Raw genomic sequence first — 27377 nt, 5'->3', positions numbered from 1 at the left:
GGAATGGCACTCAGATGGATAGAGTCCTTCCTTGCCGGGCGCACGTTCCAGGTATGGGACGGCAATCACCACTCGTCCACCCTCCCCCTCACGAGCGGGGTCCCTCAGGGATCGTCCCTGAGCCCTACGCTTTGTTTTTTTTTTTGTTTGTTTTTTTAAAACCTTTATTTGTAGAAAAAGTACACCGCTATTCAGCCATACATCTCGGAGGCCAGGCAGCATTGTAGCAGTACTCAAAATCGTGCACAAGACCTTACACAGGAACATTCAGGTTTAATTTTCAAATAAGATCTTAGAACAATAAATAAACCAAATATCAAACAAAGGAAGAAAAAGGAAAAGAGGTGGGAAAGAGAGGAAACAAGGGAAAAAAGAAAAGAAGCTAGGCTGAGGACAGGCGACGTATTTTGGGCTTACATCACTAGGAGCGATCAGGGGTTACACACCCTATTGTACAAATAATCCAATGAGTGACAGCATTGCAGATGGGGAGTGATATAGCAGGATAACAAGCATGGAACCACGGGAAGGGGGCACTACGGAGACGAGCGGGCTTCGGGCGTCACAGCCTCAGGGGGCACGCAGATGTCACCTCGATATGAATTCCACGCTCCCCACACAGACCTCCACATTCTAGGTTTGCCCCTGGCCACATACATAGTTTTCTCGCGAAGCATACACCAGTCCATGTTGGTTTCCCACAGTCCGATCGTGGGGGGAGCGGGCGCACCCCACCTCAGAGCAATGTCTCTCTTAGCTATCATGTTGCCCAGGGTGACCCAGCGGGTCTGGGCAACATTGTAGTCATTCGGGCCCCAAATGTTGAGAAGACAGCGCCGGGCCTCCGCAGGCAAGGTCACACCAGTCACATCTCTCATCACCTCATGCACTCGGTTCCAGAATCGGACCACCTCAGGACATTCCCAAATAATGTGCATGAAAGTCGCAAGCATTCCACATCCTCTCCGGCACATGCCGTCCCGCAAAAGCCCCATGTGTATAAGCCTAGGGCCCGTGACATAAACCCTGTGGAGAATCTTCAGTTGAACGAGTCGAAGCCTTGCCGAGATGGCCACCTCCCTAGGGGAAGAGACCGCTGACTGCCACTCCTCATCATCCACCTCAATCCCATCGTTCATCCAGAGCTCTCTCAATTTCACCAGCAAGTCAATCCGCACGTTAATAAGCTTCTTATAAGTCAGGGAGATGGCACTGTCTGGCATGTGTCCATCCAACACTCTATCCTCCAGTGGAGACGATTCAGGTACTGCCTCCCCCACCGTTATACAGGACGAGAGAGCGTGGCGAAGCTGTGCATATCGGAAATACTCTGTCTCACCCAATTGAAACTCGGCCTGTAGTGCCTCAAAGGACTTGACCACCCCACCGGCCATTACATCCCCCACCTTCGATATCCCAGTGACATCCCACCTGTCAAACCCCTTGGTGTGCCTCAGTTTCCCTAGCAGGTCGGAGTCATACAGCGGGGTGGCCATGGTAAGCCTGCCCCGCCAGCCCAGAGTCTTGGTAACCGCCCTCCACAACCGTACCGCCGTCTTGGTGGGACCCGTCAACTTCCGATCCAGAGACCTCGAATACAACGCCCTATAGTAGTTCCCATCATTCATAAGCCAGCGGTCCATGGCATAGCCAGGGCCGACTGCTGGGCCGTAGAGGCCATGATTGATAGCTGCCAGTTGGGACGCCCAGTAGTAGCGACGCATATCGGGTAAGGCAATGCCACCATCGTACCACGGTATGGTCAATTTCGTCAGGGATATCCGTGGCCTACCATCCCACAATAACGTGCGCTGCAAGTTCTCAATCTCCCCAAAAATATTTAGCGGGCACCGGATCCTGAGTATTCTGCAACGCGTAGAGGAACCGTGGCAAAGACATCATTTTAAACAATGCCGCCCTGCCCAGTAAAGAAATCAGTAACTTCTTCCAACCCTCCACATCTCGACGCAGCCTCACCAAAGGAGGAAGCAAGTTGTGTGTGTACCGTGCCCGGGGATCCTTTGATACATAGATACCCAGATACTTAAAGCCCTGTTGGGCAACCTGTATTGTACAGCCGCGGGGAAGGCGCGGAGTATCACCACACAACGTGTAGAGAGAGGACTTGGACCAGTTAATAACCAGGCCCGAGTAGCCACCGAAGGTGCCCAGCAGGTCAAACACCACTATAAGGGACCGGCAAGGGGAGGTGAGATACAAGAGGATATCGTCGGCATACAGCGACACTCGGTCCTCAAATCCCGGAGACCACGTAATCCCTGCGACATCAGGATGAACCCGGATCCACGCCGCCAACGGTTCAAGCGCCAGCGCAAATAGGAGAGGAGACAACGGAGATCCCTGTCTGGTGCCTCTGCGCAACGCGAAAGAGGCAGACACTCGGCCATTAACAGTCACATTAGCTAACGGGGCAGAATAAAGGAGCCGGACCCAGCCGATGTAGGCAGGCCCGAGCCCAAGCTTGGCGAGCACGGCCCACAGGTAATTCCACTCCAGGGAGTCGAAAGCCATGGTGGAGTCAAGCGAAGCAAGTACCGCCGGTTCAGTAAGCAGGTGCGCCCGTGCCATGACTGCGTGGAGCCTGCGAAGATTAAGGGCCGTGTTGCGGTGTGGTATGAATCCAGACTGATCCGGATGAACTAGATCCGAGATCACCCCCACCAGACGGTTAGCTACTAGCTTAGCCAGAATTTTGGGCTCAGCGTTCAGCAGGGAGATGGGCCTATAGGAGCGACATAGGTCACGTGGCTTCCCCTCCTTGTGTATGACCACTATGGTGGCAAGTCGTTGGTCGAGCGGGAGCTCACCGGCCTCGCGGGCTTCAAGGAACATATCCAGTAGGGGCGCGGCCACCGTATCGGCCTTAAGCTTGTACAGTTCCACAGGAATGCCGTTGGGCCCCGGCGCTTTGCCGGAGCGCAACAACCGGATCGCCTGCGCCACCTCATCGACCGCTATGTCCCGGTCCATATCCTCCCGCTCGACATCTGATAGACAGGGAAGCTCGATGTCCTCCAAAAAGGAAGTCGAAGCAGATTCCGGTAGGGAGGCCACAGACGTATAAACCGTCTCAAAGTATTCCGCAAACGACCCAACAATTGCGGCCGGGTCCGTCACGACCAGGCCGTCTTCGCCCAATATCTCTGGAACCACACGGGAGGCAAGTTCTCTCCTATCCAGCCACGCCAGAAGTTTGCCGGCCTTGTCCCCGGAGTCATATATCCTGCCTTGCTGCTCCCTGCTCACCGACTTCGCCGCGTCGGTGGCAGTGGCCCTAAGTTCCGTTTGTTTCAGGGAAAGGGCGTGGAGCAGGTCCGGAGTCGGCCCCAAGGCCAGCTGAGAATTCAAATCAAAGATTTCAGACTCCAACCGCACCACGTCCTCGTCCCGCCGCCTACGCACTTCCGCAATCAAAGAGAAGGCCTCGCCGCGGAGTACGGTTTTAAAGGCCTCCCAAAGGGAGACAGCCGAATCAACCGAGCCGGAGTTCTCGGCGAAGTACCTCTCTATAGATTTAGCCAGGAGGTCCCGGGTCTTTGGATTACGAAAATACCAGGGGTTGATAGGGGCCACCCTCGATGTCGCGATGATGTGAAAATCAAAGGACACCCAAACCGGGGAGTGATCCGAAATGCCCCTGGCCATCAGGCGGGCGGTGGAAACCGACTGTGCCTGGGCCGCGGGGTTAGGACATAATCAATACGAGAAAGGCTACTGTGGGCACCCGAATGGAAAGTATACTGTCGCAGGGCAGGGTGCAGTAGGCGCCAGCAGTCAATCAGCCCCATAGAGCCAAGAAAGTCCGGGAGCCAGGACTGTGAAGTACGTAGGTCTCTGGATGGGAAGCGATCTAAGTCCCCCGATACCACCGAGTTAAAGTCCCCCCCCAGGATCAACAAGCCATCAGGGAGATTCAAAATGGCGCTACCCAGGTCCTGAAAAGTAGTCGCCTGTAGCCCCGGGGGGACATAGACCGAAACCAAAACTAGGGTGCGCCCCTCCCATTTACCCACCACCGCCACATATCGGCCCCTCTCTTCAACAAGGGTAGACTCCACCTCCAGTGGAAGGGACATGCGCATCATGATACCCACCCCCCTGGATCCCGTAGAGAACCCCGAATGGGCCACCATCTTAAACCCTCTCCTGTTCAATGCTTTACACGTATTTCCTACAAGATGGCTTTCCTGCAGGAGAACAACATCAGGCGAACAACGTTTAAGCATTTGTAATACAACACCTCGTTTTATTCGATCCCCCAACCCGTTCACGTTCCAACTCAACAGATTCAGAGATTTACCCCCCATCGTCTAGGACGCTCCACCCCATCAGCCCCACCCGTAATGGTGCCCGCAAAGCAAATACAGCAGAACAATGAGACCTCAGCCAAAACAAAGGAAGAAACAATAAAGAGAACAGAAAAAGCACACCCCAACTACCCCCCACCCTGCACCCCTGCATTAGACTAATAGCCACCCCAACTAGCAGTGTGCCTGTCGCCCCTTAAACTAATCTACAAGAAGTCCCTCAGAGGAGAAAGGAGGCATCCTATCCCCCCCCGTCACCCTCCATATGACTAACAGAGATATCCAAAGTAAAAGTCGGTGCCATTCGCAGCAGCCCCCCCCAGTAAAAGTCAGGAGTCTATTCGTTCATTCCTGGGAACCTGATCCTCCAGTAGCCTCCTCCGTCTGGTCAGCCGGGTCGGTCCATTGCTGGGGTAGGGTATCAAGCCAGTCCCCTGCCGCATCCGGAAAGTCGAAAAACAAAGTTCGATGACCGTGTTCAATATGAAGTTTAGCAGGATAGAGCATCGAGTAGCGCATCCCCAACTCTCTAAGTCCCCTCTTTACCCCAGCAAAGCTCTGGCGACGTTTCTGAACTGCTTGAGTAAAGTCGGGAAAGAAGTTTACGTCCGAGTTCTGGAAGCGCAGCGGGCCAGCGGTCCTCAATGCCTGTAGAATGGCGTCACGGTCCCTATAATTGAACAGTCTCGCAATGATGGGGCGAGGGGAAGCGCCCGACTTCGGTGGGCCGCCCGGTATTCTGTGGGCCCTCTCCACCGAAAAAAACTTGCTCAAACCTCCCGGTGCTAGATTCTTGACCACAAGTTCCTCAACAAAGAGTTCAGCTGAGTCCTCCTCGGCTTTTTCGGGCACTCCAGTGATGCGAACGTTCTGGCGTCGCGCACGGCCCTCGAACTCATCCAGCCGGTGTGCCAGCAGTCCGTTAGCCATCTTCAAGTCGCGAACCTCGGTCTGCATGTCAGACATATCATTGACTAGGCTCGATGTTTTAAGGTCTAGCGACTTCACCCGATCATTAGTCTTGCCAAGATCAGTTCTGATAAGATTCAGCTCAATCCTTAGGGTGTCCACCTTGCCGGACAGCGCTTCGTGAAGAGTGTGCATCTCAGTCTTCACCCCCGCAATCGCACCCATCACGTCCCGAAGCGTGAATTCAGAACCTTCGGGGGACTCGTCCTTTATCGGGTCCTTAGTACGGCCCGCCAGTCCCGGTGATCCCTTAGAGTGGGAGAATCGTTCCGGAATGGTGGATTGGGACCGACTCGGCTTCCTATTGACTCTCGGAGGCTTGCCTTTGTCCGAGTCCCCCTTGCCCGCCATGTTGGCACACCGGGGCAAAGTAGTCCAGAGGGGTGAAGAAGGTGTGAAGCGCGCCCACAATCGGCACAAGAAGGTCCCGAAGGCCACCAAAGGAGGTTACAGCTTAGAGCGTAGAATCCAGTTGCACCAGCCGGGTCAAGGAAGCTTAGACAGAACGTTCCGTGGAGGGTCACCACTCGCACCCCTCGACGTCCGCCCGTGACGCAGGCGGGGCCACCACAGTATCAACGAGCTAACTAAGTCCAGGAATGTCGGATTTTCGATCTGAAAGCGGGCGCCGCATCAGCCCCGGCTCAGCAATAGATACCCACTACCGTGGGACAAGATGGGTAACAGGATCTTTGTGGAGGGTCGGGAGGTCTTCGGAGCTCCGAGCTCACGCGGCCATCTTGGTTGACCGCGAAGCTCCTCCCCCATCAGCCCTACACTTTTTAATGCTTATATGGCCCCCCCTTGAAGACGTAGTGACACCATTCGGTATAAAAATAGTGAGCTACGCCGATGACACACAGTTGGTCGTCTCCCTATCCCAACTAGACGACCACCCAGACAACCTGGCAAACTACCTTACGGAAATCCACGGTTGGATGTGTGAATCATCACTAAAATTAAACGGGTCAAAGACCGAAGTGATGCTCATGGGAAAGCAGTGGTTGACCATCCCCCCAGCGGTCTGGCCAGAAATATTCGGGGAAATTCCCACCCCGAAACATGAAATTAAGACCCTAGGAGTCTGGCTAGAACCCGAGCTTTCAATGAAAGCACAAGCGGCCAAAACTGCAGGAACCTGTTTTAGGCTTATGCGCACCACCCGCAGGATTCTTCCCCTACTCCCACCCGCATCCAGGAAACTACTAGTCCAAGGGCTCATACTGTCACGGTTGGACTACAGTAACATGGTCTACCTGGGAGCCCCTGAGGCCACCCTGGTGAAACTGCAACGAACACAGAATGCAGCAGCCCGTCTACTCATGAACCTTCCCTCCAGAGTGTCGGCTAAACCTGCCATCAAGGCCCTGCACTGGCTCCCTGTGCGCCAAAGGGTGGAATTCAAAGCCATGTGCACGGCATACAAACTGATCAATGGAGTTGGCCCTTCGATCCTCAGCGGCCTGGTTACTCCTTATAAAGCACCCAGATCCCTGCGGTCCGAGAATGAGCACCTAGCCAACATCCCCAAATTAAAAAAAACACGCACTGGAGGCCGACGCTTCTCCGTGAAAGCTTCCACTGGATGGAACTCCCTCCCACGCACCCTCAGACTGGAACCCAGTTATTTGATTTTCAGAAAAAAATTGAAAACACTTCTATTCCCTAAATAACGTCCCCCCCCTCTTTTCCTCCCTCTCATCTGGATAACAAATCTTTATAGCGCGGGGATGCCCTCGGGTCACCAGGCGCTTTACAAGTCGTTAAATAAATAAATAAATAAATAGTTGGACAATCCATTTCACTCTGGCCTTTTTGTATAAGGGACAAAATAGCAAAACATGCAAATCAGACTCTACACTAGCGTCGCACCCTGGACAGCCCTGGACAGGGGTTAATGCGCCTTTCCACTTATTAGTGTATGCCCTGAAAGGAAGTGTTCCGTATCTGAATTGCAGGTATAATTTTTTGGGCAGAAGGGGCTGGATTTGATCAAGGAACTGCTCAAAGTGATAAACAGATTTTACCTCCAGGAATCTAAGACTCAAAACACCTAATGAGCTATTTCGTTGTAGACAAGCCAAACGGTGTTCCTTAAGGGCAAATGAAAGGGATTTTTTTGGGATAGTGGGGCAAGATTGTTCTGGTAAGAGCCAGATCTCTTGCCTCCCTAGTGCATAGCAGAGTTTTCTAACATGCATGATTCAGGGGATCTTCCCCACCCCCAAAATAGAAAGCAGGTCCTTGAGTTCATCTCTATAACTGGAGAGCTCAGGCGTGCTCCAAAGTCGTCTTCAGAAGAGAAGGGGGCGATTAGTAGTTATCTCCGAAATAGGGACCGTGCCCAAGTCGAGTCGCAAGGGGAGGATAGGGGTACTCTGGGGGAGTCTTAAGAGACGTCTAAATAACTCATTCTCGGTCAGAGCAAGGGAGTTGGTGCTTGCATGACCCCATAGTTCAACCCCGTAAAGTGCTCCTCCTCTAGCTTGGGTCTTGTAGATTTCAAGTTGAGTTGTTGGTGGATGCATTTCTCTAGGGTTTTAGCTGGGAACGGGAGATTAGAGATAGGTCTGAGGTTGTTTAGATTGTTTGGGGCAGCCCCTGTTTTTTTAGGTCATACCTACGCAGCGTGCATGCGCTGCTAAGGAAAAAGACCTTTAGCAATCGCTTCACTTTTGCAGGCAAAAACGCGCACGTGTTGCATTGCTTTCAATGGCAACGTGTGCACGTTTTGCGATTCACTTGCGGGAGCGAGCTTTGAAACCATCTGTTTGTAATTTGTAATCCGGTGCAGGCCCCCTCCTCTCTCCCCTCCCCCTGCTGCCTCTTTTCAGTGCGATGCACTCGCGCTTGGTTTACTTTTAGCTCGAGGCGTGCACGTTTGTTTTCTTTTGCTTTCAGCCCTCAGCCTCACTTTTGTGTGCTGCGTCCCCTTCGCATCCCTTTCCCTTGCTCTCTGTATTGCACCAAGTTCATTAATTCCAGCCCCCGTCCTTAACTGTCCTGCTCAGCTTTTTTCAAGCCCCATTGGCTCCTCCATTTCTTTCTCGTCCCTCACTGCACTCTATCTGCAACGTTCAATTGATTTTCCATCCGGTCTCCTCCATTTCTCATCTGCCACTCTTATCTCATTTTTTTTTTTTTTATTGAATTTTTTTTTTTACTTTTTAGAATGGCCCGTTGGCCCCAATTTGCGACTGGGCCACTCCGTCTTTTAAATGCATTTTTAAACACTTTTTTTTGGGTGGGGTGGCGACGACAATTAAACTGGATTAGTAAATTAAAACTGCAATGAGGGAGGGATTTTATAATGCCGGAATAATGTAATAGCGCTGGAGTGACTTCACAGTGCCTTTGTGATGGAATACTTCTGAAGTGATGATACAATGCTGGGTTGATACTACAATACTCGAGTGATGGGCAATGTAGGGTGATGTCATGAAGCTGAAAGGATGTGCAAATGGTGGATTTATATCACAATGCTGCAGTGAATTTGCAATCAAGGTGTAATGTCATAATGCCGAACCGATATAAACATTTTGAAACATGGACACAACGCTGAAGTGATATTGCAAAGCTGGGGTTATGTCACAATGCAAGGGCGCTATCATGAGACTGAAGGGCTGCTACAAAGTTGGACTGAGAGCACAGTGCTGAAGTGAAGTTAAATGCTTTCGTGATTTTACAGTTCTAACGTGATGGATTAAGGCTGGAATTATATACGGTTCGGATGTGATACCACAAAGTTAGAAAGATGTCACAATGCTGAATAATGTTGCAGTACTGGAGTGATGTCACAACGCCAAATGAAAGCTATAATCTTGGAGTGAGGTCACAATGCAGGGGTGATGTCATAATGCTGAAATGTTCTTACAGCGATGGAGTGGTTTATGATTTGTAGATTGGTGTTGATATATGGGTGAAATGAGATATGGGAGAAGTGACGTCACAAAGGGTTTAGTTATCCAGCACAATATCCTTAGTGCAACAACATCAACTGTTGCATAGCTAAACACTTATAAGGTCCCAAAGGCGAGACCTATTGGCTATGCCAATGCTTGTCTAGAATAGGTGTGACTTGTCCAAGTTGGAGGGAGTCAGGTACACAGCCTGAGGTGAGTGAGGAGTTAATGATTTTTGTCCAGAAGGGGGCGATGATGTGGTTAAGATTTTGTACTATTATGGAAGGGAAGGAGTCAGTGGTGTGGAAAGTGGGCTTTAGGCTCGCAATTATGTGGAAGACCTCTAGCTTGGTTACACAACCATCTTTATTGGCAGCTCTCTAGCCCTTTGGAAGGAAAATTGTGAGAACCAGGGAACTGATGCTTCAAAGTGTTTACACATGGTGTGCCTATGCTTTATGATTTTGCGTGTAAGATGGAGAACTCTTAACTCTACAGTGCATAATTATCCTAGCACACTCATGAATTCACTTCTTGAGCCATATATTTGATGTCGCTTTTTAAGGTAGGTCAGAGAAAACGTTAACAAGAAACAAGATTAAGACATGTTCAGCTTCATTCAACTTCATGGAGTCACATAAGACTGCCATGGCAAGCACAACGTAGATCTGCCCAAATTGTGTTATTTGACTTTCTACACCTTTTATATGGCATTCGATTAAATATTCACCTCTTAAAACCCAGCTATCCATGTTGTAAAGCTACACCGCATCGTTTGTAAACAGACATAAATGAAGGCTTCCTAATGACCTTGGGAGCATTAACATTCATAATTCCACGCCGCGTATTAAAACATCAAGCAGACAGGCGAATTGTTTCCCCGGGGCATCCCGGGTGTTAGTGGTATCTACATTTTACTACTTGTATGGCATGACAAGATAATCCCTCTTTTGTAATGGCTCACACCCAGTGGGTCTTAGGCCTTCACAAAACTGTTGTGATATGTAAATCCACTAAGCATCTTATCACAGTTTGTCCTTGCTTCCCTTTAGGGATTTGTCATCTGCTCCTGCTTATTTAGTTGGCAGTGCCACGCAGTGCTCTAATTATTCCAACACTGACTGATTCACATATAATGATCACTTATTATCTTTGCTAATTGTGGCGAGTACAAGCATCTGCCTACTAAACATTGTGGAACTGTTTCTCGGCCCCATTTTACCATTGCTACAGATTGATTTTTTAGGACGCCAAGATCATAAAGCTGTCCACTAAGTTGATAAATATTGTTTGGATATGATTAAACATGAAAATATTGTTTCACATGAGGCGAGATTGCAGCATTACCATTCGCAGAATCTTAACATTGCCCTCCAATGCGGCTGATTGTGGATATCAGAGGGCTATTCCTTGCCTAATGTGTAGTGAGTGAGGGTACAAGCTGCTCAGTTTTGCTGAGCTAGAAGTGCGGAGAGCTACTGATGTAACCCAAAATCAGAGGATAGCCTGGACCCAGAGAGGAAGTGATTAATAATGAATTAGATAGGCTTTCGGTGTGTTCCTGAGTACAGGATGGCAACAGCCCACGGACAGAGAAGCATTAGGTCAATTGCAAAGTTATAACCCAGGGCATAGGGCACTGTCCTCGCATATCTAAATGTGTGTAGCAGTACAAATAAGGACTGTGGGTCAAACATACATACTTACTAGTTGCAAAAGCTGTTCACAATTTGCGAACATTATTTTTCGAACAGTATGGAAGTTTGCGAACTGACCTATGTACGAACAAGTCGTTTCACAAAATTCCGAGTTTCGGAAATTGGTATTGTATGTATTGTATCTAATTAAAATTCATTAGGTAGGTCATAAATTGCAGCTGATTGATCACAGGCATAGTGGCATGCAAGAGTCGGGAGATCACCATGTCTGTGATTGCTTTTAAATAAAGAAACTTTTTTTAAAGCAGCCTCTTTTCCTAAAAGGAAAAGTGGCTGCTTTTAAAAAAGTTTTTGTTTTGAAAATGTATTTGAGAGTGCCTACGTACATAAGAAAAATGTATTTTGTGGTCACAAAATGTTATTGTTTGCGATTTGGGGCATTGCGATTTCAAAATAGGTTAGTACAACTGATCTTGTGATTTTTTCAATGTAAATAAAAGAAAAGGTCAATAGAGCTTTCTTTAGCTCCTAATCCATTTTGTCACATACCACAAATTTACTTCAGTACCAAAAAGGTATAAACAAATTGAGTCAGCAAGAATGTTGTTAATGGACCTAAAGAATGGGCGTAACACAGGTGTTACAGTTGGGTCTAAAAAAACGCAAACCTCTACTAAGACTGAACAGTAATGTTACTACTGTGTATGGGGGAAACCAAAAATCCAAAATGTACAAGAAAATGCAAATGTGGCATAAGTAGCTGCTCCCATGTGCTACCCATGACTAGATGGATCATAGGTTCCACTCACCCTGTTTACATCCTGGTCTTTCATATTTAATGTTGCAGTTAGCAATGGCTTTATGTTAGTTTAGCATCTAGCTCTCATTCCACAATCAGGCACGGCCCGTGCCGGGGGTTATACTAGGGCGGTGACGTCAGGCAGGGGAGGGTCAGGGTGGGGGGATGTAAAATACGGGATAAGGACCATTAGAGGTAAGTATCGAAAAAAATAATTAAAACAAATTTTGTTGCCCACTCTGCATCGCCAAATATGATGCGTGGGCAACGAAAATCGTTTTATTTCGTGCCTGTTCACAATAGTTCTCACCTCACAAGCAATGATAACTTGACTTCCAATGGAGTAGAGTCTGTGAGTTAAGTAGGCACGCCTATTTTTGTCATTAAAAGATTTACAGATAGAGGGCACAGGACAAAGAAAGGGAACTAACATCTGATTGGTCATCTCATTACAAACAATCTATTTTGTCATTATTCATAAAAAGCATAAAGTTGGTGTGTAGCAAATTAATATTTACTGCTGCATTATTAGCACTTTCATGTTCAATTAATTTTGTAATTGCCTATAACTTTTGGCACAAATAAAGTGAAAGTTTAAACGCTGATACCTTTTGCCAGACTATACCAGTGGGTGGAATATCATGATAATAGATTACAACAAGCATTCAACAAAAACTTCTCTTTTCAGCCCCTAAAACGACTTCAAAACTGGTGATCCACTAATAATTATTCTTTCCTGGATATTGTTAAAGTGACTGTTTAAATTTGTTATCATAAAGATATCTATTTTAAACATAAACATTATTTTTGAATATAGGCACATATATATTTTTAATTTTTTTTAATTTTTCAGATATACAATGTTTTAGCATTGTACATAATCTCTTTTTTTTAATTATTTTTTTTATTGAGAGTTTGTGTACACATATCACGTAACAAAAATCAATTCAGTCCAGAAAATGCAGTATACCCATTGACATATAAGAACAAATAATGGTCAAAATCAAAGCCAGTTCTTTGCATTTCATGTCGCCGCAAATCACATTCTAAATAAAATAAGCTATACAAAAAGTAAAATCCTAAGGCATAACATTTACAGACCCACTTGAGAGACCCCCCATCCTTGCCGCTCTCCATCTGGCTACTGGTGCCCACAGCCGAAGCCCCATCTCTTTGGTTTTTAAGCCCTTGAGCTCATATAGGGCACCCTCAATGTTATGGATGCCGAGAAGCCTACACATCCACATTTGAAAAGTTGGAGCCTCTCTCTCTTTCCAAGCAGATGATAATAATATTCGGAGTACAGCTGCCGCTATAAAAACTAGGGCTTCCTTCTCGATGCTAAGATTCGATTTAATATCACATCCAATAATCAGTAATGTTGGGGATAGATTCAATTTGATATCTAAAAGTCCCTCAAGAAAAGCCGCTATCTCTGATTTGATTAATTCCAATTTCTCACACCCATGAAACATATGCACAATATCCGCTGGTCCTCTACCACATCTAGGGCAATCACTATCAGCCCTCTTCCCCCAGTCAAACAGCTTGGATGGCGTATAATATAAATTAAATAAGGTTTTAAAATGTTGAGCTCTGAGATTGGAGGAGCGGAGGAATCTTTTGTCCAGTGAAAGGGCCCTATCCAGATCAGTCTCTGGGTCCCCCAATTTCAGCGCCCAAGCAGCCTCAGTCTTGACCATGTCGTCTGGAGAGCTTTCCATAAAAATTTTATACAGTCCATTTATTCTACGCCTCCCACCCTTCAGATAATCCAGAAGTGCACTCCTTTTCCCCAAAATTATTCGGGGTCTTACTGCTCTAATTGTGTTTACCACTTGAAGATATTTATATTCTTGCCCTTCCCGTAATGAATATTGCATCCTTAGGTCCTGCAGTGATCTACATACATCTTTCATCATTATTTGCCCAGTGTTACAATGCCCTGCTGCTCCCAATGCCTCCAGGATCCATCCATACACAAATTTGGGAAAAGTCCAGAATTCCACAGAGGAGTATGGTGATTATACCTGGAAATTCCCATTGCTTTCTGCACCGATGCCAAGACCCCCACTATATCTTCGAGCAGTTTATACCGGGTTTTCTTATAATACCTTCTTTCCGTTTTCCGCAAGAGTAGCCCGAAAGCTTCATTACCCAATGCCAGCTGGAATATAGATGGAATGTCATCTTGGCCCCTTCCCTGTCCCACCCCCCCCTGATCAAACAGTATTGCCATTTCTATAAGGAGACAGGACCAGTGATAATTCCTAATATTTGGCATACCCAAACCTCCCCTTTCCTGAGGTAAAGACATAAATTTATTTGATCTTCGGATCTTGCCATATTGCCATATAAATTTCATAAAAATTGCTTCAATTTCCTTTATTAGTTTATCCTCTATTTTAATTTTTGTGACTTTGACAAACTCGTTCGGGGAATGCTCAGGATACAAATTAAACGAGGCTAAAACCCAAATTCTGTGCTCTAAAAATATAATTAAACGGGATGCTAGATATGTCCATTCGGTGGTGTACCTTGGTATAACACTTAATTCACAACCAGGAAATATAATTAGAGATAATTTTACACCACTTCTGAAATCAATGGAACAAGATTTAAAAAGGATGGATACTTTACATCTAACGATAATAGGTAGGGCTAATGTCATTAAAATGACTATGTTTCCCAAGATTTTGTACAAGTTTAGGTCTATCTCTTTTAAAATAGAGCATTGTACATAATCTCAAAGTAGCAACTACTGATTGCGGCGATCAGGGTTTGGTACAGCAATTTGGAAGATGTATTTCATAATTAGAATCAATAATACACAAGAAGTGTGATGTCATTGGTTATGCCATCACACAAATATTGACAATTAGGGTTACAATGTCAAATGTCCGTTATGAACAAGTGGGCATGGTTATGTAGCTTTTTTAATGTCACCTTTTCCTTATTTATGATTTTGATAGAGTAGCCAGCAATTGAGTTCACAAAACATACATCCAAAATAGATATTGCTCACGTCATAATGTTCAAGGATGCCGATAGTGTACATTCTTCATAATGCTCCCATTTACATTTCTTGCCCAAGATTCACCACACAACAAAAGTCACATAAATCACTGAACAAGCATTTACATAATTTATCAGCTCAACTACAACCACATGTCTATCCCAAAGTACTGCTTTATATGATGGCATAACATCCATAAATAAAAAAACAGTCAGCATCTTTGCGAAAGTCAATTAAACCTTGGTAGGCTTTCATGATTGTATCTTGGACGGAGCATAATTTGCAGTGTTTTTTAATTTTTAATACATTTTTTAGGATCATACATGAAACAATCCGTTTTTGGTCTCGCCTAGCGACACAGCAATGCTGTTCGCAAGTGAGATCTATTGTCGCCGACTTGCTTTGCGATGCTGGAGAAGATAGGTGCACGCACTTGAAAAACATCAGCTGTGAACACGTACGGCGGAGTTAGCTGAAGTGGCAGGACAGGACATGTGCAATGCGTGTGCACATGGCGCCCAGACAGCCCATGTGCACGCTCACTGCATCTCTTTCAGACAACCGATGTGCACCAGCAGCGTCTCTTCTCTTCTCTGACGATCTCAGCAGTTTGCGCTCTTCACGCTTTTACTTTCGCGAGCGAGGGTCGCCTCTCTGCTGTTAAGGCGTGTCACCCATGCCAGCGCTCAGTGTGCCTGCTGCCTCCTCTGCACAGCCTGCTCCTGTGTCGTCATCTACAGAGCCGCTGAGATGCAGCACGTGCTCCTCGCCTCTCACTCGGTCCGGGGAGTCACTTTCGCAAGCGAGGCTCGCCTCTCTGCTGTTAAGGCGTGTCACCCTTGCCAGCGCTCAGCGTGCCTGCTGCCTCCTCAGCACAGCCTGCTCCTGTGCCTTCCTCTACAGAGCCGCTGAGATGCAGCATGCGCTCCTCGCCTCCTCACTCGGTCCGGGGAGCCTAAGCCCATGCAGCACTGAACTTCATCGCCGGGCAAGGGACCCTCAGATCACTGTGAACCATCCTGGCGTGCCCTGCTGCCGAGCCCCGTGTTGGAGGAGGCTGACCTGCTTTGGGAGTGGCTTATGCCATCACAGTAAGTGCTGCTCTTTGTGTCATTATGTGGCGGGACAGTTACTTACCGTCCAGCACTCTGTGCAGGAGGCTGCTAATCCTCGTTTAATAACTGCATTAGCACCATCAGTTGATGTGACATTCCCTGAATGCTATTGGCTGGTGTATCTTTGCACCCTACTTGGCAGGTCCAACCACACAGTGTAAAATAAATTACTATTGCACTTTCTTCCAACAAAAAAAATGACCCCTTAATTATTGTGGTATCTCTACACTCAACAGACACTTAAGACATATACACACGTTCGTGTTTATCATAAACTGCATCCAGAGATAAATTCGACCTACTAGGTTAACAATACTATATAAAATGTCATTTTTGTTTATTTGCTTCCTTATAGCTGAAGGCTCTAAAGGTCTAGCTTACTCCAATCAGCACGTGGTGCATGCATAAATTGTGTACATGGGGAAAGACAAATAACATATTTTTTTCTTTTGCTTTGCTGGTCATACTTTTCCCCACAATATATAGAATGCCTGGTTCCAGAAAAAAACACCTATAACTGATCCAATGGTATTCAAACACAGAAAGCGAAAGTGTTCAAAAATAGAATTTTTTGAACGATGTCTGTAGCATCGTTTCCATCTGCACTGTCGTTCAAAACGCTTTAGAAAGAAAAGAAACAAGCATTTGCAATGCAATAGGTCTCGCATTTTAGAAACGTTGACCTATTTGTATTGTAAATGACAATGCATTTTTATTTTTGCCGGTGTTTTTTAAATTCATAAATAAATGGCATTGTCATTTTCAAGGCCAATAGGTCAAAATTTAGCAATTGCGAGACCTAGTGCATTGCAAATGCTTGTTCAATGTAGGTGTCACATCCTCGCATTTTTATAGCTAATATAAAATCACTGGACTGAAACACCTGACAAGTTAAATTTCGAAACTACCCCATTCATTAAAATATACATTTTTCAGATAGAAAGGGTCATTTATATGATACACTATGAATAACCTTATTTGATAGCAAAATGTATTTAACCTCGCTGTTACTACACACGCTTGGGACAATCTTGTTTCAAAATTCAACCAACATCATGAAGTGACACTGTGTGGCAATGGCATTTGCAACATGGCAAACATTGAGACAACTTTCTTCAATCTGTTTGTAGATCGAAGTCTGTCAGACAGGGTAGCTGCCTGGTTGCAAACGACTTATTGGGGACTTGTCGATAAGTGGCCGAAGAACAACTCCTTCAATTGCCTTCCGTTTTTTTTCATTTTTAGGGCCCGATTTACGATGTATGACCGCCATAGAAAGGCAGTCAGAACGGGACTTTGAGAGCCCCTAGCTGGCCAACTGTCAACCCTGGGCCTTGACTATGGTGCCCGCTGAAACATCCATGCACCCTGTGCCAGGCACCACATGGCGCCTGGCTCATGGGACAGCAATGTTTACAAACATGCCTTTTTGCATTGAGGCTTGTGCTGCAACCCTTTTCTGGGCCACAGCACAAGCCTCAACACAAAAAGGCATGTTTGCTTACTTGTAGGGCTCTCCTGATCGCAAAACAATGTCTGTCAGATACTCATCTGACCTTCGTCATAATGAGGGCTTTAGTTTCTTGCTTTCTAAATGTGGTGGATTTTATTAATATTAGCACAACAATTTAGTCTTTGTCCCTCCCGTGGAGGGTAACCTGCTTACAATCTCCCTGATTGGCTCCTTTTATCCTTCCACAACTGTCTGCTTTTTGGGATACTTTTTTTTTTCTAAAAGCATTCCATGAGCATGCATGCATTTTCCCCATTCTCTGTGCTTTTCCACTCATCAAAGCACATTTCCTTTCATAACATTATAAAAATTGAATTTTCCACAACTCTGTACTTTGAGCCGCTTTTACATACACTTTTACACAGCTTCACCCTTTTAGTTACTCTCTTGTGTACTTCAATTTCACATTGAGCTGTTTGTTTGCTTACACCTCATAAACCTTTGTTTTTTTATTATGCTTCATTGCTTGTGCCCTCCGTGTTGCTTCTTCCAGCCGTGCCCTCTATATTGTTTCCACATACTCCCCTATCTTGCTTCCTACTGCCCTGAGTGTTGCTTCATTATTTTCTCCAGTTGGTTCTCAACTCTCCTCGATTCAACCCCCATGTGCAGCCCTGCCAAGTACAACGCATCAGGCGTTAGACTAACGCATTTTGGTGTGGTGGTCCGCATCACTGCACTAAAATGCATTAGTTACGCATTTACAGCTCCCCCAATTGATGAACATGCGAGGAGGCGCTAGAGTGATTAACAACAAAAGCACTTCGGGTGCTAACCTGCAGCTGCTGGCAGCTCTCCAATTTACTTAGCTATGTTCAGACTTCCCACTGCTGTATGCACCGTTTCTCTAGAGGCAAGCTGGAATTAAAAAGACACAAGTCATGCTGATATGATCGACTATATTTAATCTCAAAGTAAGGTGCAGCCGGATCCACTTGGGCTCAGCCCAGCTAGCACTTGCCTTCTTTTCTTTTGTCATCAACAATGGATTGCTCAGGCCGCCGGTCAAGCCAGGATTCAACCTTTACTCCTCACCCTGCACAGGACTCAGGTGGTTAAAGTGGAGCTCGGTGCACAGGCCGCAGCACAACAGGGTCTGCCTGGCCATGATGCAGAGAGCGGCCGCCTCCAATCACATGTATGCTAACTTCTGGACCCACCAACGACCCCCCACTCCACTGCAGCTGTACCCACCCTCGTGCAATGTAGGTTTACCTCTGCTTCTTCACGGTGGCGCGGGCAGGCCGAGCCCGACAGTAAGGGCAGGTGCCTTGCACCCACTCAATCAATCAATCAATCATAGCATTTCGAAAGCGCACTACATACCCAAGAGGGTCTCAAGGCGCTAGGGGGGATGCTGCTACTGTTCGAAGAGCCAGGTCTTGAGGAGTCTCCTGAAGGTTAGGAGGTCTTCGATCTGCCGTACGCAGATGGGAATGGTGTTCCATGTCTTCCCGGCGAGGTGGGAGAATGATCTGCTGCCGCAGGTCACTCTTCGGATGCAGGTGACGATGGTGAGGGCGTGGTCTGCGGAGCGGAGCTGGCGGGTGGGGGTGTAGAGGCTGCATCGGCTGTTGACGTACGCTGGTCCAGTGTGGTGGAGCGCCTTGTGTTCTTGGGTGAGGAGTTTGAAGGTTATCCTCTTGTTGATGGGAAGCCAGTGCAGGTCTCCCAGGTGGGGTGTGATGTGGCTGCGGCGAGGGATGTCGAGGATCAGGTGTGCGGAAGCGTTCCGGATGCATTGGAGCAGCTTCAGGAGTTTGACCGGGGCTCCTGCGCAGAGTGCGTTGCCATAGTCCAGTCTACTGCTGACGAGGGCATGGGTGACCGTCCTTCTAGTTCCAGTGGGGATCCACTTGAAGATCCTGCGAAGCATGCGGAGGGTGTAGAAGCAGCAGGAGGAGACGGTGTTGACCTGCTTTGTCATGGAAAGGGTGGAGTCTAAGATGACCCCTAGGTTGCGTGCGTGGTCGGTGGGTGTAGGGGGTGCTCCTAGTGCAGTCGGCCACCAGGAGTCATCCCAGGCCGAGGGGGTGGGTCAGAGGATGAGGACCTCCGTCTTGTCCGAGTTCAGCTTCAGTCGGCTGTTTCTCATCCAGTCGGCGATGGCCTTCATTCCTTCCTGGAGGTTGGTTTTGGCGGTGTGGGGGTCTTTGGTGAGGAAGAGGATCAGCTGGGTGTCGTTATCGTAGGAGATGATGTTGAGGTTGTGCCATCGTGCGACGTGGGCGAGTGGTGCCATGTAGACATTGAACAGCGTTGGGCTGAGGGATGAACCTTGGGGTACGCCGCAGATGATCTCGGTGTCTTCGGAAAGGAAGGGGAGGAGGCGGGCGCTCTGTGTTCTACCGGAGAGGAAGGAGGTGGTCCAGTCCAGGGCCTTCTCTTGAATTCCGGCGTTGTGGAGGCGTGATCATAGTGTACGGTGGCAGACCGCGTCGAAGGCGGCTGACAGGTCCAGGAGGATGAAGGCCGCGGTTTCTCCGTTGTCAAGCAGGGTCCTGATGTCGTTGGTGGCGGCGATAAGCGCAGTTTGGTGCTGTGGTTGCTGCGGAAACCGGACTGGGACGGGTCCAGGATGCTGTTCTCCTCAAGGAAACAGGTCAGTTGTTTGTTGACGGCCTTTTCGATGACCTTCGCTGGGAACGGGAACAGGGAGATGGGTCGGAAGTTCTTTAGGTCCTTGGGGTCCGCCTTTGGTTTCTTGAGTAAAGGTTGATCTCTGCGTGCTTCCAGCTCTCCGGGAAGGTCGCTGTCGCGAAGGAGATGGTGATGGTTTTCCAGAGATGGGGTGCGATTGTGCTGCTGGCTTTGTTGAAGATGTGGTGTGGGCAGGGGTCTTCCGGGGATCCGGAGTGGATGGTCTTCATTATGTTGATGGTGTAGTTATGGTTGATGTTGGTCCAGGCGAGAAGGAGGTTGGTGCGGGTGATGGTCGTGGGAGCTGTGGTCTCGGTGGTTGCTGGGGTGGTGACGGCGTAGAAGCTGTTGTGGATGTATGTGATCTTGCGATGGAAGAAGGTGGCCAGCGAGTGGCACAGGTCTTGTGATGGTGGGATGTCGTTGGTGTTGGAGCTGGGGTTGGAGAGTTCCTTCACAATGTTAAAGAGCTCTTTGCTGTTGTGTGCATTGTTGCCTAGGAAGTCTTTGAAGGAGGTCCTTTTGGCGGTTCTGATGAGGTGGTGGTGTCTGCAGGTGGTGTTCTTGTGGGCTGTGTACCTTTCCGGTGTTCGTTCACGGATCCAGTTTTTTTTAGTTTTCGGCAGGTTCGTTTGGAGGCCTGGAGGTCTTCGGTGAACCAGTTGGCTCTCTTGCTGGTGTGGGTGTTAGAGGGCTTCTTAAGCGGGCGAGGGTTTTGGCGCAGTCGTCGATCCATTGTCTGAGGCTGCGGCGTTGGGGTCTGTCAGGTCTGATAGTGGGCACTTGGTGAGGTCGATAGTTAGCTGGTCCTCGGTGACCTTGCTCCAGCGTCGGCAAGGCATCTGCTTGGTGAGGTGGTTTGTGGTGGGTTTCCGGAAGGTGAAGTTGATGCAGCGGTGGTCGGTCCAGTGGAGTTCAGTGGTCCGGTTGAAGAGGACGTGAGGGCTTGCTGAGAAGATGGGGTCAAGCGTGTGGCCGGCAGAGTGGGTGGGTGTTGTGACGAGTTGTCTGAGTCCGAAGTTGGCGAGGTTGTTGATCAGGGTAGAGGAGTAGGAGTCGTTGTTGTTCTCGAGGTAGAAGTTCAGGTCCCCGAGGAGGATGTAGTCCATGGAGGTGAGGGCGTGTGTGCTGATGAAGTCGGCGATGGAGTCGCTAAACTGCGGTGGGGTCCGGGGGGTCTGTAGACGAGGGTGCCTCTGAGGGTGGTGTTGGGGTTGGTGTGGATCTGGAAGTGCAGGTTTTCTGCGATGCTGAGGGTGTCGTCGGTGTCTGTCGAGACTTTGAGAGTGTTTTTGTGGATGATGGCAATTCCTCCTCCTACTTTGTTGGTGCGGTCCTTGCGGGTAATCTTGTAGCCTTCCGGGATGTCTATGGCAATGTTGAGTGCCGAGGAGGGGTTAAGCCAGGTCTCTGTCAGGAAGGCGACATCTGGGGTGTCAGTGTCTAGTAGGTCCCAGAGTTGGATAGCTTGTTTGCGTGCGGAGCGGGTGTTGAGCAGGATGCATCTGAGGAAGTTGGGTTCTTCGGTAGGTGGGTTGGCGGGCCGGATGCTGGTGAAGCTGCAGTTCCGGCAGGAGAAGGGTCCTTGGGTGCGCTTCGGGGTGGCCAGGCAGCATATGTGTGATCGTCCGGCATTGAGTGCGAGGAGAGTGCTGGAGTTGTAGCAGAGGTGGGCGTCGTGGAGTTCATGGGGGCCAGGGGTCCTGATGCTGGGCGCGGTCCAGGTGCTGACGGGCGCAGACTAGCTTGCCTTAGGCGCGCCTTTGGCTGCACGGCCTCCATATAAGGGGGGGTGGAAGGGAGGGGCAGCTGGGAGGCGGGAGTGGGAAAGGTGAGGGCCGCGGGGGAAAACCGGAGGCAGAGACAGGGCACAGGGCAATGTGGAACAAGAGATACCAAGGGGGAAGAAAAAGTAAATGGAAGAAGCACAGCAACAGATCACAATTCGCACAGTCAATGGAAACAGCAAAAGATCACAATTTGCACAACTAGACACAATGCATCAGCAGAGGAAATAAGAGACAACAAGGGGGAAAAATAGAGTCAATGGAGAGAGCACAGCGCAGCAGACAGGCACAACAGCAGATCACAATACACAATACACAATACAACCAGGCACAATGCAGCAGTAGAGGAGGAGCAGACACTGACACGGGCAGCGCGGTGGCGTGGGGAGTGACCTACCGCGGGGCAGGGTCAAGGGTCGCTCCAGAGGCACCAAACTTACGTTCTGGGCACAACAGGTGAGTGCTCACATAAAGCATTTAATTGCTGAAATACCGATAAAATTGTTTAGAAAACATGGTCTGCAAGTTGGCAACTTTTAAAATCTATTTTACTGTTATTAAATTGTTTATCGTTAGTAACTGCGTTGCAGCTCTCTGATTTTAGAGACAGTGGCCCGCCTTCACACTTAGCAGGACTCAGCTCAGCAGGGAGGATTCGCGGCAAAACATTTTCTAGGTAACATATTTTTTTTTTACAATTGTATTATAGTGCAAACTCGACTTGGATGTATTGGAGCTCTTTACATGAGCACCAATTACATTACACTGGCACACATTCAATTTTTTTTACCCCAACAATAACTTGGAAAGCAACCTCGCGACAAACTCATTGCCAGGTCGCAAAACTACCCGAGCAGAAGACAGGTAAGAGGCACAATCTAGCAAAGACTTTAATTCATTACTAATATGTAGCTCAAGTTGATAGCATAACCAACCCCTAAAGAAACCATCCCGTTTCCACCGAGCACACAGTTTTCTATACACAATGCTCATGGAATGCGGCGCCCGACCTACCAGTCCAGAATTACCTTATAATAAAAGATACATACCAGCATCTAAAGTTCCAGGGCCTTGACATGGGATTATCGATGTCAGATGGCACAGCAGGCACGATAGGCTTTAGGGACAGTTCAGCCCCCAAAACCCATATTCCGGGCCAAATTGAGGGATATCTGGCTGCCTCTGACACCATAGATCGAACAACCAATATTTTTTACCCAAAAGGTTTTTAAATTATCCTTGGGGTATATTCATATATACTGTCTGATTTTTCACATTTATTTTACAAAACATTCATGCCTGTCACTAAGCAAACTAGACACTATTATCTTGCCTTCTCCTGTCTCTTCTTTAGATATATACACATCAAACAAACACTCAACACAATGTGCCCAATGATTATATACAGTGCAAAAAATGGGGTTTTAAAACCTACAGTGCATTATTCACAAAAATGATGATAAATCAAAAATAAAGCTCAGGTACATGTAACATCCTAAAACATTGCATCAGGTGAAGACTGGTCCTATTACACTCTATCACCATGGAATGAAACAAAGGCAAGTTGCTACTTTTCTTGTCCTTGAATTATAATATTTTTATAGCCAAGGGAGAGGTCAAGGATGGAAAGAGCTCAAGGGTAGTGTCCCTTGATGGGGTTATATTGTGTCCAATTAAAGGACCCTATTCCGACTTTGTTCTGTTGTGAACCTCTCTTGGGTGAAATGTGTTGCTGTTTTTATCACTCAAGGTGCAAATATTTTAAAGTTAGTCTGCATTATTCCTTTCTAAAGACCTATTCATGGATTATGTTCTCTTTTTTAAAACTTCTACCACCAATTAAAATTATGTGTGAACATGTTCGGCATATGTTTTTTTCGAATTGCAAAACAATGTTTTGCCCTGGTTAAAATAATCTTCCTCTGAAATGGACTGGAGCAATATCGTTTATCCCACTCCTAATCAACATTCACAGCAAACATTGTAAAAATTGATTTTTTTTGTCCTTTGCAAAGTCTCTCTGATATTGGCCCTATAGTTTAATTGTGTACATCAAATATGCACTCCATAGTTGTTGCAAAGTGTAACAAAGTAAGTATTACTGTTCTTAGGTACCCCTAGGGGTCTCTTCTGCAAATGAGCTCTGTTAACTGTGGTCTGTCTCTATGCCTGCACTGACAATGAGAGTGACAATCTGTACACTTACCTGTATGGCAGCTAAGTTTTTTTGGTTCTGTGATGGTGCTTCATGGACAAATCGAAGCCAGTTTGAATGACGGGGGTTGCTTGCATCGAGCACGTATAACACCTCTCCTTTACTACCGCGGACCTGGAACACAAAGTAAAAGGAAACTAAAACAATGGTATCAACTACTTCCTAGAGATAGAGATGAAACACAGAAATTAAACATTGATATTTTAAGTGCCCGTTTTCTTTCTCATCATACTAGTTTTAATTGTGATCTACGGCCAGATTGGAAAAACATTGCATAAGAGCCTGATTTAGCACATGGTGGGTGGCCACTAGCCCGACAGGTCACCAGAGACCCTGGCTTCTGCCCGCCTGCTGGATGATAGCTCACCATATTCAGAAGTCTCTGACTGCGTAACTGGATTTCTGTGCTTCAGGGCATCCACTGGTGGGATAGAGGTGCTGAAGGCTCAGATGAATGCTAAGCAGCGTCCTGTTTTTTTTCACCTACACGCCATTCATTATTGTGGATTTTTTTATGTGAATGAAAAATCAAGAGTTTTATCCCGGCGATAGTCAGATTTTCCCCTGCCCATTTTTATCATGCTTCCCAGGGTGAATCTACGGAAAAGTATGGCTGAAAATCACTGAAAACCAGAATCACAAAATGTTCGGCCAACAACCAGTCTCTTCATCTCCATCTTGAGTTTATTGTCCTGCCCCTCCTAATACAACAAAGCGAAATGACATTGCTGAGCTGGCTGCATCATAGAGCTGTTATCATTGACTTTCAGCCATGCTGAACAGCAGATGTGCTGCTAGACAACATGATTATTGTATCTTTTATGGATGTGATTACCTCCAACTAAAGGTTATTATTATTATTATTATTATTATTATTATTATTATTATTATTATTATTATTATTATTATTATTACTATTATTAACCACATCGCTGCTTGAGAGATTCCTCTGCTGTGCTGGACAGCAATAAAAACGGGTGTGGTCATGACAAGCTCAGCTCTTCATGAGCACAGGAGCACTGTACTGCATGACGAGCTGAGCTGAGCTCGTCATGAGCATTGAAGGGGTTAACATGATGAAAGACATTGACATTTACAAAGTCAATAGCCTGTGCATTGCCGCGATCTATTGGCTTTGACAAATGCTTTTTCTGTGAAGACGGGGTTTTGCTGAACGAATGTGAAAGTGATTGTGGGAAATGGTTGAACTGTAATGTGAAGCGAAGATGTGGTGTAACAGCCAGTGCTGCTGCCAGGGGAGCTGGGAACCTGGCTCGAATATCGGGTTCGACTGAACAATTTGTCATTCTAGGCAAACATTTATGCTCCCTCCTGCCTATGACAATGAATGTGTCATTGTGTAATGTAACTGGTGAGCCCTCATAGCGCTCCAATACAATTGACTGATGTTAGCACTATGGCAAGATGGAGGAAGGAACAAGCACTCCAATACCATACGATCATGCAAAAAAAAAAGTGATGTTTGTGTTCTAACAACTTTTTAAGAAATGCATTTATTTATATACATAAGCGTGAATTTTAGTGCTGCGTTTATGTGTACAAGGGAGATGGACTGAAAACACTAGCACTCTCATGGAGTTCTTGAAAATAAAGAACAAGATGCAGGACAGAACAAGCGCTCCAATACAAGTGGATCAGGCAAAAAAAGTAAACAAGTTCTGTTCGTGTTTTAACAACTTTTTAAGAAATACATTTGTTTATGTACACATGCATGCATTTTAGTGGAATGTGTATGTGTACGAGGGAGAAGACCTGAACACACATACTCCTGTAAAGTGCTTGTAAATTAAGCAAAATATAGCTCCACAAACTGAGAGCGGTGTAAGTAAACATGTACTTGGTCCATGCACTATGGGAGGGCCAAAGAGAAGAAGAGAGCATGACGCCTGCATGCCATGATGAATGGCATCAAAGATAATGCGAGCAACTCCGAAGTTTACCAATGATATGAGATGGGTGGCCTGTAAGCCCAGAGATAGAACACACCATGTCTCCGAGACTGTGCTTGCGTAGTCTAGCCGAGACCTAAAAACTGCAGTTTTACCACCTCTATTTGAGGAGAGATGAAAGTGAAAATGGCAATTAAAGCATATGCCAACCTCTAAATGAGGTCCTATGGCCTCGCCAGTAGATTTAGATGTATATTTGATGTAGATTTATTTTGTGAGTCTTTAAAATTTACAAATATTGCGGATGCTCCAAAGTAATACATTTATTGTTAGTGTGGGAACACTTGTGTTCTCGGGAGAATAGCGGTGTTAGCCAAATAAAGGTAGTGAACACACACAAAACTTTCCTAAGTGGTTTTCCACATCAATTTACAAATAGCTATACAAGTTAATTATATGATGAAAGAAGTACAGGTTGACATTAAATACAATTAAGGTTTTTATTGAAGGAAAAACAGTGCATGATGATGCAACCATATTGCTAACCATATAGCTGACATATTCCTTGAATTCATAAATAAACATTGGTTCCAACCCATAAACGAATTTGGCATAAATGGTTTTAAACTATATCCTGCATGTTGATGTGGTCAACAGATCAAAAAAAAGTGGCATGGAATATGAAACACTTAATCACTTGGGCAGTCAAAAAGGTCTTCCTTCACAATGAAGAAGACTGAAATTTCCATATGATAAATGCAAATAAACAGGAGACCTATATAGCAACATTAAATGCTATTTTAAACTCGGCCTGATTCTTCTAAATTATGAGGCTCTGTCCTCTGTTCTTAAACGTTGTAACTGTAAAATATGTTAGAACTAATCTAGAACTGTAGTACTCATGTGCATCCGCTGACAGCAGTGAGCCTTCCTGCAATTGTTCTTATCGTATGCAAACATTACATTCCTTTAGTGCCGTTCGTCTTTTTCTCCAAAACATAACAATGCTTTAATAAAATAATGCAAGGCAGAAAAAAAGTTTGTTTTGTCAGCACGCTTAAGATCCACAAAAAACTAAAGCAAAATAAACAACTCAAAAACTAGTTTATCATCTTAAACTTGCATAGTCTGGCAGGGTCTACTGTGGGCATTTTGTCGGCAGTAGTTGCAAAAAAACAAGCTTTCTTAAGGAGTACATTTTTTAAAAATTGTATATAGAACAAAAGCAGCAATACAGCCAATATTGATTTTCCCTCTCATAATATCTAACAAAAAAACCTTGTCATGCTCTCCATAGCTGTAGACCTTTCTCTAATTCAGTGATAGAACGTAAAAGCTTCGAACAGCACTTTCAATATGTCTGTCCACTGTTACCCATCAAGCTAAGGTGTTGTGCTGCTGGCTCATTAAAAATTTCACTCTGAATGTGTATAAACTAGATTAATATGTGGGAGTGCATAGAAAACAGAGCACAGAAAATTAATTCACCATGTGATTTTGCTAAATATTTTGAATGGGAGGAATT

The 27377-nt window shown here is 46.4% G+C and overlaps 1 protein-coding gene across 2 annotated transcripts in view; it reads right to left on the bottom strand.

The window, feature by feature from the left end:
• The window catches only part of PRDM5 (PR/SET domain 5), a 666844-nt gene that overhangs the window by 483968 nt on the left and 155499 nt on the right, over positions 1–27377 (bottom strand). For both annotated transcript variants that reach the window (XM_086962221.1, XM_086962220.1), the window contains exon 3: positions 23934–24056. In XM_086962221.1, the coding sequence (XP_086818347.1) occupies positions 23934–24056 (123 nt within the window). The remainder of the gene's footprint in view (positions 1–23933; positions 24057–27377) is intronic.

This window comes from Lissotriton vulgaris, chromosome 3_1 (assembly GCF_964263255.1).
Source record: "Lissotriton vulgaris chromosome 3_1, aLisVul1.2, whole genome shotgun sequence".
Lineage (NCBI taxonomy): Eukaryota > Metazoa > Chordata > Amphibia > Caudata > Salamandridae > Lissotriton > Lissotriton vulgaris.
Note: the sequence above shows the minus strand (reverse complement) of the source record. Positions and strands in the feature narration are given on the sequence as shown.